Source organism: Phalacrocorax aristotelis, chromosome 15, assembly GCF_949628215.1.
Source record: "Phalacrocorax aristotelis chromosome 15, bGulAri2.1, whole genome shotgun sequence".
Lineage (NCBI taxonomy): Eukaryota > Metazoa > Chordata > Aves > Suliformes > Phalacrocoracidae > Phalacrocorax > Phalacrocorax aristotelis.
The window spans coordinates 9835522-9853913 of record NC_134290.1 but is presented as its reverse complement, the minus strand read 5'-3'; the positions used below and the strand labels follow the sequence as shown (position 1 = coordinate 9853913).

The 18392-nt window shown below is 41.6% G+C and overlaps 1 protein-coding gene across 1 annotated transcript; it reads left to right on the top strand.

Annotated features, from left to right (window-relative positions):
• Window positions 1-281: 281 nt before the first annotated feature.
• LOC142065029 (P2X purinoceptor 7-like) lies at window positions 282-17806 on the top strand. Its single transcript, XM_075110747.1, is given in 9 exon segments — window positions 282-423; window positions 6301-6398; window positions 9502-9570; window positions 10150-10281; window positions 10981-11084; window positions 14456-14674; window positions 15219-15288; window positions 16417-16703; window positions 17728-17806. Coding segments are annotated over 9 exon segments (1200 nt in total).
• Window positions 17807-18392: the final 586 nt, after the last annotated feature.

The window sequence follows — 18392 nt, the reverse complement described above, 5'->3', positions numbered from 1 at the left end:
GAGTGATACAGGGTTTCAAGCAAAGTTTCTTAATGACATGAGAGTTATTGTAACAGTTCAGCCCTATAGTCCCATCCATTTCTCTGGATAGGGCTTACGTTTTATATTGCTTGGGAAAGGCTTATGGAAGCTGCTTATTGAAAAGGCATCATGCAGATGCAATGTGTGGAAGAAAGAGAATGGAGCCTGCAAATCAACTATCCAGAGCTGTTTAGATCTGCAGGCACAGCTTCATTACTCCCTCCTGACTTTCTCCTCCCTTTATAGCTACTGCTGCGTAGATGACTGCCGTGCAGAACTGTGAGAGAGCTCAACCACAGAGGCCAGCAAATCAGAGTGGAACGAAACCTCAGCAAATCAAAATCGTGCTCCATGGGCGAAGAGAGATCACCTTATATGGGAACATCATGGGCAAGAAGATGAGTATGTCCGGCTGAGCTGCTGAGGTCAGATCCCAAACAGATGGAAGACATTACTGTGAAAGCAAGAGCATTTAAGACAAGAAGACAACACTTACTTCTGCTTCACTTATGCAGTCAGAGCCCTCCTATTTGTCTCTTATTATAAATGTTGTGTTATGTGTATGTATGCATAGGTCTGACTGTCATTAAAAATAAATTTCTTTGTGGCTATTCTAGCGCCTAAATGTGTCCCAGGTCTGTTTCTGTTCCCACTTGCAGCTTTTTCAGTTGTTATTATGTAGCAGGATTTTGCTTTGCTGAAGTGTCACTAATACCAACCATAGCAGTATGGACTGTGGTCAGCAAAAGCCCAAGGAGTGATCACTGATGTCTCAAAAAATTAAGCCTGTTTGTGCAAAATATAACCTGTTCCTGTGTGCTAAAGCATTTGAGACAATACTGACAGCCAAACAGCCTGTCTGGTTCTGAATGTTTTGGTCATGACTACAGCCATAGATAGCACCCTGGGTGATTTAAAATACTAAAGGATTGGAAAAAAGACATTAGATCTGTGTTTGTAGGGTTTGTATGTTTTGTGCCTCTACGTGGGTCTTCTGTTGCAAGAGAGAGGACTCTGGTCCTTTTAATCTGGGTCTAATGGATTGAGTAAACTTCTTATCTTTCAGACTGAGATTCACAGGTCCCACCTTGACAGCTCTGCATCTTTACAGCTCCACCTCCTGTGTTTACAGTGTCAGATGGTGGCCTCACACCTGCTCCTTCACCCGCCTGGACCAGATGCAAATAGTTGGCTTGCAGCACACTGGGGTGCAGCTCTGGCCTGTGCATGGTTCTGTGGGGTAGGAGAGGCTGCAGCCAAAGTATGTGCCATGTATTGACTCTGGTGAGAGGAGTAGTGACTTTGTCACTCCCTTTTAATCCTATGACTGAATACAAAACCAATCTAAGACCAAATAGGATGGTGCTCCATGCAATGTGAGATCAGAAGCTGGAGATCTCTGTGGCCATTGATGACCCAAAATCTTGCTTTACCATTGCCCTGCTCCTTGCATGGCCATTGGCACCCCTGCAAAGTGGGTGTTGCATGCATCTGCCAGGTCCAGAAGTGCATTACACCTTCTTTGTGTTGGTGTGAAGGGTTGGGTAGCAGAGAATCAGGCCCAGAAGGAGGTCAGCGTGATTCTGGTTTCCATCCATTTAGCCTCTTCTCTACAGTTGTCGCAGCAGTACTTCAGACCAGCAAAGTCTGGTAGTACTGAGGAGAGATGGTGCCCTCAAGAAAAGGTGACAAGAACAGTGCTAAACCATTGGCTCTGGAGCTGCAGGGTGAAGTTCAGTGCTTTTCCCGTGAACAAACCAAAGGATGTGGCTCTTTCAGGCAGTTCTTGATTCTATCAACTGCTGTTCTTTAAAAGGCCTGTGGTACCATTCTCATGCAGTTTTCTGGGTGTGCCTGTAAGTGGGGTGGCCTGGGAAGGATGCAGGGGTGGAAGAAGGCAGCACCGGGCAGCTGCAGTTTTCAAAAGTCAGTTCCTCACAGGAAGTGTAAGTGATGGGTGTACGTGGCCAGCTGGAGTGCCTGACTCAGTATGACTCTCCGAAATACCTACACATTCAGAGTGTTACATGTGGAATGTTTCCTTTATATAACTGTTGTTCTGTCTACTTCATAAGTGCATGGTGACGGGATACTGTGTTGTACATGAGCAAATGTTTCTTGTGTTGGAGGTTGTCTGGTTACAACTTGGCTTTCAGCGCTTTGAATTTTGTGGCAGCAAGGAATATTATTGATCTCGTGTTAGACCATTCCTGGAAGATGGATGTGGTTGTGAGAACTTTGTGGAGGGAGTGGGGCATAGGATGTTATCTAACAAGGTGGGGTTGCTTGGACAGAGTTAACTAAGCTTCCTCTAAAAAACACTTGCACTTTTGTTTCTTGTCTGAAAAATCCAAAATAACTCCACCAAATAATCTCAGATTTACACCAGTGTTTCTGAGATTAGAGTCTGCTCTGTAGAGTCTCATTCAGGGTTGGATGAAATGGCGAGTCACTCCTTGCAGCCAATTTCAAGAACAATAAGATGTTTTAGGAATATGCAATAATTGATTGCCTCTAAAGGGCAGATTTTCCTCTTTGCTGCCAAACTAGGGCTGGTCTCAGTGATAAGTGTTTGCTGAACAAAGTCTGCCGAAGTTCATGAAGTTGGTTTCATTCTCATGGGAGGGCAGCATGCCAGGACATTGAGCACACTGATCCCAATCTCACAAAGAATCAAGTCTGCAGGAAATTCAAGTTGCCTTACTAAGGTACTGTGCCCACCTACTGCTGCTCAGAGCTCGGTTCTCACTGCCAGTTTCCAACAACATGGTTATCCCAAAGCACTGTTCTCCAGAAGGAGAAGGCTGGAATGCTGTTATAATAAACGACATAAATAAAGGAACATTGATCAGTTGCTTTGTATTTCTGTTCTTCAGATACTATTTTATCCCCCCTGCCAGCACAGTCTGTTGTTAAACTGAAATGATGCTAGCTCTTGTAGCTTGTTTTTCAAAGCAAAACTTTCATATCACTTTTATGTAGTGTGGAAAGTATCTTCTGAACATACAATAGTTTTTCAAAGTTGATGGTGCTTTTATAAGTTAGGTAAGCTACATGGCTTTCCTGTCAGCTTAAATACAGAGGCATCCTTCCTCCTTCTATTAACACATTCAATTCATGAGAAAGTGAAAACATTAGGCCAAGGTTTTTGAAGCAATCTGCATGAGGCACAAAAATAGTCACCCTGGAAAGTTAAGGACTAAGTATTTTAAGCTCCTAAGAAAAATTAGCAGAGAGGACACTACCATTTGTGACCGAAAAAGTCAAAATCTAGGTACACAGCCACGCAGGATGGGTGAAAGTTTTTGGATTACATCAAGCCCTGTTGCAGTTAATTGGTGTTTCACAAATGGCATTTGAAGGGCCAGGATGTCACCTCATGTTGTCTATATCATTTAGGATAGAAATTTGCTTCTTCAGTATACCAATTCATTTTTGACAAAGCCAAAAGTTGCAAAAGTGAAACCAAGGCAGACGTCGGTCCAGCCGATGCATGTGTCTCACAGAAGGCGGCTCTCAATTACTTGAAAACGTCCCTCTAACTTTTATCTTGCAGTGCATTTTGTCAAAGAATGATACAGAGAGGCTGACCCATTTTATTCTTTTGGGCTAGTTTGTCCTTTCTGGTTTATCTGGCCAGATGTACAGTCATCGCTTGCAGACTCTGTCAAGAGATGGATGAAGTTAACAGCTCAGTTTGTACTAGTGTGAAGGGGTGGCTTACACAAACGTTAGTACCTGGGATACAGCAGAATCCGCTCTACCGGTGCAGGTAAGTCTTAATTTAATGTCAGTCCAGTATTCAACTTCCATTGATACACCTGGTTGCTTTCCTGAAATGTCTCTATCCTACTATTCAATGTGATTACTTTACATTGGAGACAGCAATGTTTAAAGCCAAATCTTCCCTTCCTCCCTTAATAAAAGGAAAAAAATTTATCCTCTTTCATGAGATTTCTGCGGTGCTATTCGTTACACAATTTTTATATAATCAGTTTAGTATTTTGGTAACAGTAAACCTAGGAACAGGTTCACTCCAGTATAGCTGTATTAAAGACAGTACTGTTATTACCAATTGATGCTAGTGTATCTTTCTCAGGTGTAATGCCAGTTTAAAAAAAAATCAGCGCCTTCTTGCCTCCGGCTGCTTGTTCCTGCCCTGATAATGTCCCTGGCTTTTCCTGTTTGAGTCAGGTAGAATCTGAATGTCTCCTGGGGGAGGTAGAGCAGGAACAACCTTGTGCTTCCAGGTGATGTTCTGGAATGACTGAGGTCTGAATCAAGTATGTGAAATTTCAATCAGATTCATATTCTTTCCCCATATAGGCAGTAAACTCTTTTTTCATGATGACCAAAATCGTTAAGACAGAGAATCAGCTTGAGCAGAGGTGCCCTGAGGTAAATATGTTTTGTGGTTTATACTTGGATGTATTGAATGCATGTTGATGTAGGAGAGTGGAATGTCCTTGGAGCAGTCCAGTACAAGCAAATACTGTTGCTCTTTAAGTCTGTATCTCAGCAGATAACATGCAAGATCTAGTTTAATTGCCCCTTTTCTTTCTCGGGGAATCACCTGGCAGTTGTGACTTTGCCTTGCACCAATGACCTTGCAGGCAAACCTATCTGCATCACTTTCAGGAGGTGATGACATTCTGACCGGTGATTGCTGTCCAGCTTCTCTGGCATTGCTGCTGCTCTTGAAGAAAACCTGAAGGAGTTATGGAGTTACAGAATTGCTATCAGCTTCTCTGCTAATATGGTGCCCTTACTATTACTGTTGCTCATTTCTACATGTACCCTTCCTTCCTTTCTGTATTCAAACCTCGTCATCAGATGCAGCTCTCCTCTTCATTTGGCTGGCCTAGAAGTGGGACCTTGCAGAGTAGTTCCCAAATAAAAGTTGACTTTCACTAGCAAAAGTGTACGGGGATGTTAGTAAACAAAGAATTAAATAGTCGGGTATTAGATTTATTGTGCTTAACAGTATAGAGAGTGTGAAAAATGGGAAAAGACATAAATAATAAAGGAAAATGTTATTGTAAGCAAGGAAAGGGCTTTTTTTCTGGTTTTGCAGGTAGCTGAGCCTTTATCTCTTATAAGCCAAATAATTAGTATGGATTATACCTGCTCTGCATTGTTATTTTCTCTTATTATTTGATATTTTTACATTGAAGCTTAGTAAGACTTTCTACGTAGGTATGGAGGGGGAGGTATTTATATTGCTCTTTTATGTAATTTTTTTCCAGTATCCCTTCACCAAAGCTATCTGCTTTTCAGACAAGTCCTGTGAAAAAGGGAGTGCAGATATCCACAGACATGCTTTGTAAATGGCATTTTCAGATTGAAATCTTTTTTGTGGGTACTATCTTCTATTGCATTATTGACCAGTGCAGCTTGTGCAAGATCCAGCTTGGAGAATTGCAGTAGAACAGTACAGAATCCTAAGAGATATCTGAGAACATATTTTCAAAACCACAAAATTGAGTTCTTACCAGCTTGTGTGTCCCCTTACTAAAAGGAGAAACAGTGAGAGGGAGCAGAGGAAGGGCAGATGTGAAGAAGAATACAGGCTGGTGTGAATGAGGGCCAATCTCACAGTCACTCCCATTGAAGTCCATGGCTGCTTAGCAAGTGGAGTGACCACAGGATCTGCTGGAAGGGTCTGTTACACCCCTATGATAGTTAGGTAGTTCTCAGAAATAAGTCAGGGGACTTGGGTCCTTTGTTTAGGACCAGTTTTCCAGAAGGCATCATACTGTTTTCATAAGCTACATGAGCTCTTTGTAATGTTGAGATTCCCTGAATTTGGTCTGCTGGTTGGATTATCACTTTCCTCAGTAAAGACTAAATGCTCACAGAAAATGATGACGTTCCAGGAGTTCAAAAAACATTAAGGTTTTTTTGCCCACCTTTATATCCTTGTTTAATTTGCTCCTGTTATTGAATTAAGCTTCTGACTGAAACAGTTGGTTTCTTGATTTATCCCAAGACTCAGATATGTAGCTTCATATAAAACTGTGAAGGAAATTACTTCACCCTCAGTCCAAACAATGACAAACACTGTTGACCCAAGCAAACGGCTAAATAAGGATTGATGAGGTGTGGCAGAGCCATGGTTTGGGTAGTTCTTCCTACAGCTTCCTCCTATAGAAAGCTGCAGCAACCTGAAATGTTAGGCTCCCTATCTTACATTTGAGGAGGGATCACTGGCATGTTGAAACTGTCTCTAATTGGCAAAACCTTTTTGTCTTTGCTGAGTAAGAGCTTGTTTCTCTACAGGAATTCAAACAGGAAGATGTGTGAATTATAATGCAACTGTTAAAACCTGTGAGGTCAGGGCATGGTGCCCTGTGGGATCCATGGAAGACCCCCCCTAAGTAAGTGAAAGAGATATCTGCATTTTTTAATGTCAAAAGAAGGATTTACTTTGACAAAAGTAATGAAATTTTAGGACAATCCATTTGCCTAGGCACATATAGATCTCATGTATGTAAAACAGCTATTTCTTTCATAGCCTTACTTTTAGCACTCATCATAATGTCTAAATAATTTACTTCTAACAACATCCCCTGCTGTATAGTTCTGCAGTGAAGTCATAGCCTCCAGTTTGTATCATCATGCAGCTGCTATAGAAACAGTTTTAGATGTCACAGGCTCATCTTGAATTCACTAGAGGCATCTGGCTCATTAATTCAAATGTCAAGGAAAATGCATCAACGTAAGATAGGCTTAATCAGTGACAGAAATAAAAAGTTTCCTAACTCCGGGTTTTCTTCTGCAAGGCTTAGGGCTCTACGGTGTAGAAGTTCTTTGTGGGTTCTTTTATCACAGTGAGGTTGCTTCCACCTCCCGGAACAGTAGGGGTAGATTGGTTGTCCGTATGTTGTGCTGCAGGCTAGTGTGTGGGAATCAGACTGAAGAACAGCCGCTCCATCCTCTCTAGGTAGGTGACGAAAACCTCAGTGCTGGCAGTCTCTAACAGTGAGCTGAAGGAAACTCTAGGAGGAAGACTCCACAGAACAATGCTGCTGTGACCTAGAGAGTAGGATGGAGGGGCCTTGTAGACATCTTTTTTGGAAACCCCATGACTGTACAGTGTTCCAAAATGCAAATGTTCTAATTCTGTATCAGCCAAAGCATTAAAGAATTTTAAAGAAGATTTGATTTCAACTGAAATGGTGGAAATTATGCTCTAAGAGAGCAAATGTTAATCAATTTTAGCTCCTCTCAACCAGTTTTGAAATATATGTGTAAGAAACTAGGTCAATTATCACTTTCATTAGTTCATTGCTTCTAAAAGATGCAAGCGCGATTATGTGTATATATATCCCATCTTTTCCCTAATTCAGGTTTTTCTGCAGAGTCTGAGCAGTTTTTCCACTGCCAGGTCTGCGCCAGAGCCCACAATGCCTCCTACAGCTCCTTCTGCTGAGTTTTTTTCAGCTCTTCAGAGGAATTTCCATTCCCTTCTCCTGTGGACAGAGTTGTGATCTGAAAAAGGCTTTGTCCAACAACAGGAAGGCTGTAATTGTTCATACAGCATCCGGGAAAGATATGCATGAGCTTCCTGAGTTAATGAAATCCATGGGGTTTTTATAAAGTTTCAGTGACTGCCAGTCATTTTTAAATGTCACACTGCGTAGGCTCACTGCTGCGTATGTTACAGAGGGAATTTTGCTTTTAATTACATCGCACAGTTGACACATTCTGTCTTGTTTCCTAACCTTCCTCTAAAGTGCCAGTAGTTGGTCACTACCAGGGACCAAAAATAATGGATGAGAGGTTTGATCCAAACTTCTGATGTATAAAGTTCCTTCACAAGTTCCATTGGCAAAGGAAAAATGAGGAATCGCTAAAAAGCAAAGCGGAGTGTTTATATTCTACCAGAACGATATGTCAGACCAACGTCAGAGCCCAGGAAGCTTTGCCATCTGGTTGAGGTACTGAGGTACCAATGTGGGGCTTTGGTTACACCCATGATTGTCTTTACTGTCCACAATCCTTTGAAAGGTAAGTTTTATGAACCATGCAGGAGGCCTCCTCTTCCTCCCTGTTAGTTATGGCAGGAGCTGAACAAAGCCATTGCATGCTGACAAGAAGATTCTTTTATTTTTGATTGTTCATTTCTGCCTGAGGCAGTGCAGAGTTCTCAGATTAGCTGGCTAAAGGACAGGTGTTTACAACACCTTTTTTCAGAAGAGCTTTGGATCGGATTCCACATGCTTCCCAGTGGATGAATCATGGACAGTTTTACATTATAGGTTCATCCATTTTTAGTTCTTGAAAAAATTACATACATTATTAACATCTTGACTATTATACGCTGAAACTCATTAGTGACTTTCATGTCCAGGTAGCATCCACAATGTTAATTTGGTTTACAGTCAAGTCTCATTCATTACCTTGGTTTAGAAGACACTCATGAGAGGTCTCTCATGGAAGCTGCATGTCATCCAGCTAACGTGCTTCTTGTCATCACAGATCTCTGATGCAGAGGCATTGTTCAAGAAAAAAGATAGGAAAAATATTCCCTGCTTAGAAGCACTGTCCTTTATGTGGATGACTGCTTTGAATACTGGGTTTCCCCCTTGGAATGGCTATCTTGATGGAAGTGAAAATATTCCTGGCTCATTCTTAAAAAGGAATAATGCCAATATTCCAGTTCAGCATAGTCCCTATGCTAGACAAACAAGGCTAAATATTGTATCCTTACTTTCCTATATCCCTGGCAAGTTCTGGAGTGTAACAGAGGCTGTCTCACACAATCTAGGCCAAGGTTACCCAGATGGCAACTTGTGGGAAAATTCCTTCCTCTGAAGCATTAGCTTCAGAGAAACCACTCTTCTGAGAATGGGTCAGACTGGCAACCTGCTTTCCATTGTGTTTGCATTCCACCTACATATTTAGTGATACAAACCACTGTGACACAAGCCACTGCAGGGGAGGTCCTCAAACTGGTATCTGCTAGGAAGGCAGGACAACACAACCTTTGGTGATGTGATTGACACCTGACTTCCAGAGACATCCTCTAGGATCAAGCACATGGCTTATTTTTATACTCTTTCTAGCTGTGCAGCTCTGGTGTAAACGTCCACCTGTCTGTGGGGACCAGCAATGAAACCACCAATTCATTGTGCAGAAATCATCAGCTGTCAAACGGTGTAATTTCTTACTACTATTCTATAGCAAGATTTATATGAGAGGTCTCCTGAGATCATATTTCAGCTGCATGTAGAGACCCCAGTTAGGCTTGGCCCACGCAAACAAGTGCAATAGAGAGAGAAAAATGATACCTAAAACTAAGAAAACCACCTATATCTTTCTTGATCCCCCAAGCCACCTAACTCCCTGCATTTCAATCTGTTATTCTTAGCAACATATTCCTCCTACTGACAGCTTTCCAGGTAATAGTAAAGTAGCATAACATTAACTGATGTATTTAAGTAAAAGAAGTTCGTTAATACAACGTTTCTTTTTTAGGCCTGCTGTTCTGAAGACTTCACTGTGCTAATAAAGAACAACATATATTTCCCAAAATTTAATTACACCATGGAAGAGCAAACATTCCTCAATGCTTTCCGAAGAGTAAGTAGTTGTGCTCTGAAAAAAAATGTTGTATGAATTGGCACCTTCTTTACTCAAAAAGGCTATGCATTCAGGGCCGTATCTGCCTGAGTGACAAATATCAAGTTTCTATAATTCTTTAGCACTATTAATCCTTCATGAACCAAGAGAAATAAGGAGTGCTTGGGAACAGAGCCTCCCAGCACAGCTCTATTTCTCTCATGCACTGAACAACAGAATTGTTCATTCAGATATACTGGTTTATGTTAGGGTGAAATCACTAAAATATAGCAAAACAGATGTGTGCTTCAAATTATAAGATGCAAGTGTTTAGTCTACACATGTACAATTTTGCTGGGGATAATATCCAAAGAGTAAAGAATCCATCTTGTTTCCCAGATCCCAGTTAGGGATATATAGATCTAGTAGCTACAAAACCAGAAGCTCGTATACTTACAAATGGAGCACATTTAACACAGGTTCTAGTAAGTGTGAAGTCCCTTACCTGTATCTGTAGCTGCTCCAGCTTGTTTTTAAATTTAAACGGTTGTGTGTGTTCTTCACAGACTAAATATTCCACCAAATTTAAATACTTCCTGCACATACAACAAGATAACTTGCCCGCCCTGTCCAATTTTCCATCTGGGAGATTTCCTTCAGGAAGCAAAAGACAATTTTTCTGAAGTGGCAGCAAAGGTCTGTGATATCACCTTTTTTCATGCTCAGTGTTAAAACATTTTCTTGATTCTTTTCCTGCATGTTTTGCTGTCTACCATATAATGGAATTGTTCTAGGTTTAGAAACTGATTGTGTGAGAAGCAAAGTAACCCCAACTTTCAAGAATTAAATGTGCTTAACATCTCACAGGATGGGACCCATGTTGACAGAGTTGATATAACTTTGTTAGTATTGTAGAATGTTGCCACGGTCTAACCCCAGCTGGCAGCTAAGAAGCCCTTTTACAAAGCCCAGTGCATTTAAATAGGTCCTATACAAGGCTGTCACTTGTGGTCATCTTTTGCTTCTACTCAAGCAGATCCTAAATCATATAGCTGGGGGAATCATCCAAAAGTCAGACTGGCACAAATGGCAGCTTATAATCATAGTCAAAAAGCACTTACTTTTGCCATTACGTTTTCACTCTATTCTTTTAGAATATAGGAAAGGCCTGAATGAATGGTAGCTTCTAGCTCATGTACCTAAGTCACTGCCACAGAAGACTGCTTGACTGGCAAATGTTGCTTATGAGTTAGTGTGTCTATGGAGATGTGCCCGTGCCAATGGCATCCCTCAAGTCTCTGCTGACTTTAACAGCAGCTTAGCACCGGCAGCGATCACAGCGCTAGTCCCTAAGCTTACTGTTTCAGTTTCTAGTGACGAATCATTGCCATTGAGATTAACTGCAACTGTAACATGGACAGCTGGCTTTATGACTGCAGTCCAAAGCATGGTTTCTGCTGCCTCGATGACAAAAAATTAAAGCCTCGATTCCACTTCAGGTAAAAAATATTATATGAAGCAAGTAGCGTGTGTTCTGAGTTGAAGCAAAGATGTGATGAGGTGTGGGGAATGATGACTTGGAATGACAAGATGTTTGATTCTCCTTCTTCACTCTTGTGGTCATGTCTTTAACCTGTGGTTACTGCAGTTGTCTGTATATGTCACCATGGTCATCTCCCAAATGAGCATGCTTGTATTGCAGGAGATTTTATTTCTGTGTTGAAAGGCCTAAAAATTTCCAGCAAGTATTCTGGGAGCTAACACAGAATAGTTTGGGCAGATTCCACCATATGGCAACTGAGACTTGAAACTACCTAAACTTGTGAGTTTCCCAAGGCAATTAACACAAATAAAATAACAAAGTGTTTTTCTTCCATCTGGGTAACCCTACAGTTCACTGAATTAAGATTTATCCAAAAGCAAATTACAGCTTCTGGTTCTGTGTGCATATAGCAGATTTATGAGAAGTTTTGACAAAAAATCTTGATGTGACTCCAGTTCTAAAGAGTTACACAAAGCATTAATCAAATGCTTACCAGCATGTTTAAAACTAAAGTTGTCCCTCAGATCTAGGTCAAAACTCTTGTGTAACAACACTCTTTTTTTGACTCACAGCATGATTATTATTACATTATGGGTTTTCATACATTTGTGATGCTAACATGAGTGCTATAACTGTGTAGGAGCTGCATTGTGCTGGAGCTGTGCAAAGAAAGAACAAATAGATGTTCCCTCTGACCTAGCAACCGCAGACAGGAGGTGGGGGAGATCACAAGGAAAAGCAAGACACTGCTGTGAGGCTGAGGCCAGCCACCCTTCTGTTGACTACAGTTTTGTAGGCAAAGCAGTTTCTGAAAAGGCTTTTGGAAGAAGACAGTACAGCAGTTCTGAGGATGTTTAGTGTCAAATTAACAGCTGGGCTCAAAATGCCAAGAATGGGTCTGCCCAAAATTTGTTATCTTTTAAGCATCAAAATACCAGTCTGTAGCAAGGCTATTATGATGCAGTTCAGCTGAAATCTCTGCTGAAAGTGAGCCTTGTCTGAGAACATAGGCTGCTGGGAGAGTGTGCATGATGCCAGACCACATCTTGGTGGCCTGACTCTGTATATGTTAATCAAGGGGTATATTGGCAAAGAAATGTCATTCTCTAATGCCTCCAAAATTGAAAAAGAGGAGCAGAGTAGTTCAGTGCAGCAATTTAAAAAGCAAAGACCGTGAAAGTTGAAGAGCAGTGAATAGATTGAGCGTACTACTATTTAAAACAAGCATGTATGTTTTGGCAAAGGACATGCACAAACCCTGCCACGCTGCTGAGCTAGTGTATGCCAACTTGTATAAACGAGGTTGGTGATTTCAGTAGAACTACCCAAGTGAGTAAGGGGGGCAGAGCTAGAAATTATTCTATAATTAATATATTTCAAGAAAATTTGTTTTTATATTAGTGACATGTCATAAGATTGTAAAATACTGTCATATCAGAGGTCCATCCAGCCCAGTGTCCTAAAGCTAACAAAGATCAATAGCAGGAGAAAATTTTGGAAAAGAGCATAAGAAACAGGGTACATATAGAATGCTGCTTCCCCTACAGTCTAGCTGTCCTAGAAGTCAGGAAAGCTACTTTGGGCAGCTTATAACCTCTGTGTGCATGGAGCCCTACTGATTTAATCTCGGTTCCAAAGGGAATTCTGTGGTAGACTTAAATGGAAACAGGCTTTAGCCTTCCAAAAGAAAACTGCTTGAGGTGCAAGGGAGCGAAGCTTTGGCCAGTGATCAAGAGAGCTCTTAACTGGTCAGCTCTGAGCACAAAGCTGTTACAGAGGAGAAAGCTTCTATGTCATCAAGAGCAGATGTGAAATAACCTCCACCCTGAGGGCTAGAGAAAACCTCTGATCCTGGAAAGAGTTAGGAAAAGTTTCAAATAAAACCTAACTGACCTGCAGGCTTCAGAAGTTAAGAGCTGGCCAATAAAACATGTCTGGGCCACAGACTGTGGAAGCGTTCAGCACAGGAAAAAGGGCATTTCCTGTCTGTGCAAGCAAGGAGAAAGCAGAACACATTACAATGTGTTTTTCTGAGTGACTCACTGAATACAAATCAGATCGTGGTGAATGGGAAGCAAATGATCGCATGATCTAGGGAACTCTGATTAAAAGCACTCTGAAATTCAGTCTGCCAAACTTAGCTTGCAGTAGGATGCACAGGAGAGAGCGGAATCAAGTGAAAGTTTCTGGGCTGGTCTTTAAGCATCAAGATGGCAAAGCAGAGCAGCAGGGACTGAACCCAAAGAGAAAGGAAAGGAGGAAAATGTATTTTTCTTTAGATGTCTCTGTCATCTGAATGAGTACCTGGAGATGCTAGAAAGCAGAGGACTGAGCTGATGGCATTTACACCAAACATATCTTCTTAAACAGTTTACCCTTTCAGTACTTGAACAGGCAACCAACTATAAAATAAAATTTTATTAGCAATGACATAGTGATCTGTGAGTATTTGCCGCCCCTGGAACTGACTTGTCCCTTCAAATAAGCAAATTCCCATTCAAATTATTTATCTAGATGAAGGAGAACAGGACTTAGAGATCACTCAAGTAAACCAGTCAAGAACAATACAGCACTTTAAGTCCTGACAGCGTGTCTGAGGCAGAAGACATATGGATGTTGTTATCAGAGGTTGGATATTAGTACCATTGTGCGTTTTGGTATGTCTTTCAGCTTAATGTACTAATTTTGTCTGTATTGCCAGCTTTTCATTGCCGGATTTAAAAAGATCTCATTGTTCCATGCTCTATGACTGCTTATTGATCCATAAGCCGATGTGAGCTGTGCATCAGGAGGGTCATGTTCTTGATAGAATAAGAAACTGGAAGTTAGTAAAGGCTCACACGATTCTTGCCACTCTCTACTGATCGAAGAATGGAAAATGGCTGATATCCAGCATGCTGAAGTGTGCTCAGGAGTTCAGAGTTGGTCTTGGATAACATGATATTAAAGACCTCAGAGCATGGGCACTCTTGTCATTGCCAGCTCCTCACGTATCCTTGCTGGGGTTTTCTTTCTGCTTTACCTGTGATTGAACTTCTTTCTGCAGCTTCAGGTTCCAATTTGAATTGAGACAGCAAACACTTATTGGACATTAGTTGGATTTTTAATTTGTCTAAATCTCTATATACGTATTAATTTAGTTTAGCCTGCCAGGTCAGATGTGAGGCAAAATATTGTTAATTGAGCTGGCCTCAGCACCTTCATTTCAGAGGTCTGAAAGGGCTGGAAGAAGAAGGGAAAAGAAACTATGCTTCTTTTTGTGTTCTGTAGCCTCATGGCATTATATCCCCAGGGGAGCTGCACAGATTTTAATTTACTCTTTTGCAGATATGAAAGGTACTACAAGCTACCACATAGGAAGGAGCAGAGAACCCTTTTCAAACTCTATGGAATACAGTTTGATGTCCTCATCTTTGGCACAGTAAATGCAATTCTTTTTCCTTGTGGAGGGAGAAGAAAGCTTGCTGTTTCCTTAGCCCTACTTCTGCCATATACCCCTCTTCTCCCTCCTGTCCATCATTCTGGGACAGAAGTCATGTCAGATGAGTATGTATCTAAACTGAATGGAGCAGCATAGGAGAGCAAAGCTGAGGATGAAATAGCAGGGCTGGGAGAGAGGCAGGATTGTTGTTTAAGTCTGAGACAATAACAGGTATCATCATGACGTGATGTTATTGTCATGAACCCCATATGTCACCACTGTTTCTCTCTCCAGTCTATTCTCCCCTGCGAAGTGCCTGAGATGCCCTATGAAATTTTGGGATTGATTGAATTGTAAAGAGACAAAGATATATTGTGAAGAGACAAAAAGAGAAAAGCCATTCAGTTGAATGAATGGTAACAGATCTTGCATCCTGGTTATTCTTTTCTGCTTTCCTTAAGGGTAGAAAATTGAACAGCATTGAACTCATTAAAAGCATTGGGTACATGATCTCTTGTTTTGGTTTGGTGAGAGGCTTATTTTTTGTGTTAATAAAACCAGTTCTGGACATACATTCTCATTATGGAAGTGGAATCACTACTTGCTATTTTTTCATGTGTGGGTTGCAAGTGCCATTGAAATTACTATTTGTGCAGGTAATTGCTCCAGCTGCGGCAAGTCACCATTCTACAAAACTTACAACATGAAAAAGTTGGAGACTGTGCTGAATCCAAGAGAGGTAAAGAATATAAACTGCTGTTCTACGGATACAAAACTGCAGCTGATCCAGGAAGCTTGCAGGGAGCTGTGCACAGGATGTACTGCATGAGTGCAGTGGGCTCCACACACAACCTTGGCATGGTGGAGTCACACCAGCTCTGTCAGGAAAACCTGCAGGGAATGGTGATCCTTCAAAACAGCAGAAAGATATCACGAAAGGGTTGTCCATGAAGACAGCATTGCTCAAAGCCTCTTCCCTGACAACTTCAGTTGCCTCTTCCTCTTTTTCCAGATATTATGGTATTTCTCTAGGCTGCCTCTACTAATCCCCCAGCATTTTATAAGTGTATTTTTAATGAAGACTGAAGAGGAGAGTACTTAAAGGCCCTACACAACCGCACTCCTACAGTCCTCTTCCTGATCTGTCTGTCCCTGCAGCTCCCAATGTTGCTGCTATCCTGGATACTGGAAATATAGGCCCCTGCACCATGCAGTTGCAGGACATTGGTATGGGAGTACAGACTGCAGAACCCAAGCCCTGAGGTCAGATCTATGCTGTGTTTGTCCCCAGTTCTCCAAGTAACTACCCCAACTGCCAATGGTCTTCTGCTGCACAGGTGATGTGTGTGTCCTATGTTGATGAGCCACATTCTCTTGATAAAGAAGCCTCTGAAAAAAAGCTTGCAGCATGTTCAAGGCAGCATTGCTGAGGTACAGACAGACAACCTTTGAGGAATGTCATTCCAAACTGATTTGGGTTTCCCCCATCCCCCATATTTCAGATTAATTCTGAAAGGCTAAAACTAGATTCCTATTGTCCGCTTCAGGTTAACAGGTCCTGTGACCAGAGGATGTATTTCTAGAGTCAGCTAAAAATTGCTGCTTTCCTGTGGTGGGTATGTGCCAGCAGGAGTACGTTGGTGTTGAAACAACTTGCGAGGTGTCGATTCGATTTTGCTAAGGTGGGCGTTGGCAACACAGAAAGACAATCCTCCTCCAGATCTGCTGATCTATCATCATTATCCCTATTGTGCTGTGTCAAATGAAGAGCCCAATGGTGAGGATCACTCTTGTAAATTCTCTCTACAGTTGGATGAAGCAGCAAATGTCTTTTCTTCTCTAAGTTATGTTGGAATTGTTGTTGCAGAGCCACCCTGTGAAATTATGTGATGCTGTCAGTTGCTGCACCAGTGCATCCAACGAGAATGATGATAAAGAAGAATCTGAGCCAACGCACACCACTGAGTCCAATGAGAACCATGATAATGAAGAATATGAGCTGGGCAACCTCTCAGACAAGGGGCCTCTTCCCCAGGCTGCCAAAAGGAGTGCTGCTGTTGCAAATGCCAGACAACACAGAAGTACCATGAGCAGCTCTGCTGCCGAAGGAAAAAAGGGCAGTGCATCACATCCTCCCATTGGATTCAGCAGCTGGTGCTGCCCAGTCACACCCTGAAGAAAGCCCTTCTCTGCCAAGACCCTTTTCTGGACTTGACAGATGGCAATATCAACAACTAACTGCATCACCTTGCTTACAAGCAATATGTTCACTGGTGCTTTGGCTCTTCTGATCTGGATGACAGCAGAGCTGTCATCCCAAGCTGCTGAAGGTAGAAAATTAGAGATACTTCTCCCAGACCAGTCGACAACTATACTGGTTTTAAGATGGATTGAGGATGTAGCACAACTTGAGCTCGCATTGTGACTCACTTTGGACATTTAACTTTTGTTTTCTTTCAAAGACCTTAAAAAAAAAAAGAGACAAAAGCATGTGGCTTTCCAAAATCTTCAGTACAGCTGAATTCTTATATAATGTCTTTGGAGAGGCACAGCTGCCTACTGCCTAGCACAGAGGAACAAATACCTTGAGCTAAAATGCTTAGTTCTGCCATCACTCTGTGAGTCACCCTGTGTGACTTTTGGAAATGTAGGCTCTGGGGTGAATTCTTAGGGCTACATTTTAGTGGGAGGTTCCAGGCCGCCTGCCTTTCCACTGGTGCATACCAGAATCCCAGCTGAGTCAGGAGATGACCAGCACCCTGAAAATAAGATGGAGCCAAGGCTCATCTCAAAGCATGACCCTTGAAGGAAGGAAGGCCAAAAGAGATATCACTTGAAAATGTGCTCCTGAGCATTTTTCTCTCCCAGCATCACCACCTTTCTGCAGCCCTGGACCAAGAGGCTCTAGAAAGAGGCCACGGAGTGTGTAGTTTTGTAACTCACCATTGAAAGCCTCATGGTCCATCCAGATTAAACAGGCTCATTTTAGATTATTTCAGTGATAGAGACAACGCATTTTCTGAAAAGCCCAGCTGTTCTCTTTGTATGACTTCTTTTAGCTTGAACTCAGGAATCACAATGAAAAGTACTTTTACTATCTTTGGGTAATATTTTTGGTCATTTCATTCATACTCATTGAAATTGTAATGTTGGACTTTGGCCTCTTGTTTGCTTTTAGCTTCAAACAGGCCTTGTCTCCTACACCTCCTCCTACTGAACTTGGCACAGTGCGAGTTGCTTTGTACTATGATGCATAAGGCCAGAGTATAGTCAAGGAGCAGCAAATTCAGGGTAGATTAATCTGTGCTCCAGCACCTTTTCAGTTCGTCCTTTTTGTTATACTTGGACATGTTCTATTTTTGTAGAAACAAGGTGAGAAGTATTGTAGAATGTATATTCTACATTCCTTTCAACTAAGCTTTGTTCTTTCTGAGCTAACCGAGCAGTTTGCCATTTCCATTTCCCACATATATTCTAAGATATATTGCTTGCAGATTATGCCAGCTGTATTTATATCTTCAGTTGTAATATGCATTAATTGTATTAACATTCATATTGCAGCATCTTACATATCTAGAGTGGGAAAATATTAGAGTTGCATTAATACATTCCCATTCTGGCACATGAACCGACTCTCCTTTTGGAAAGAATTACACTGAATAGTCACTTAAGACTGTGATTTTAATCTCCCTTCACATTTGTATATATATTCTTCCTTATCCTCTCCCCACCTTTTTTGGTCCTTTCAGTTTTGACTGGTTTTGTAATAAAATAGAGCATTTTGCTAATCTATAGCTGACTCAAAGTCTCTTTAATAGTTTCATACTGTCTGAAATTCCCACT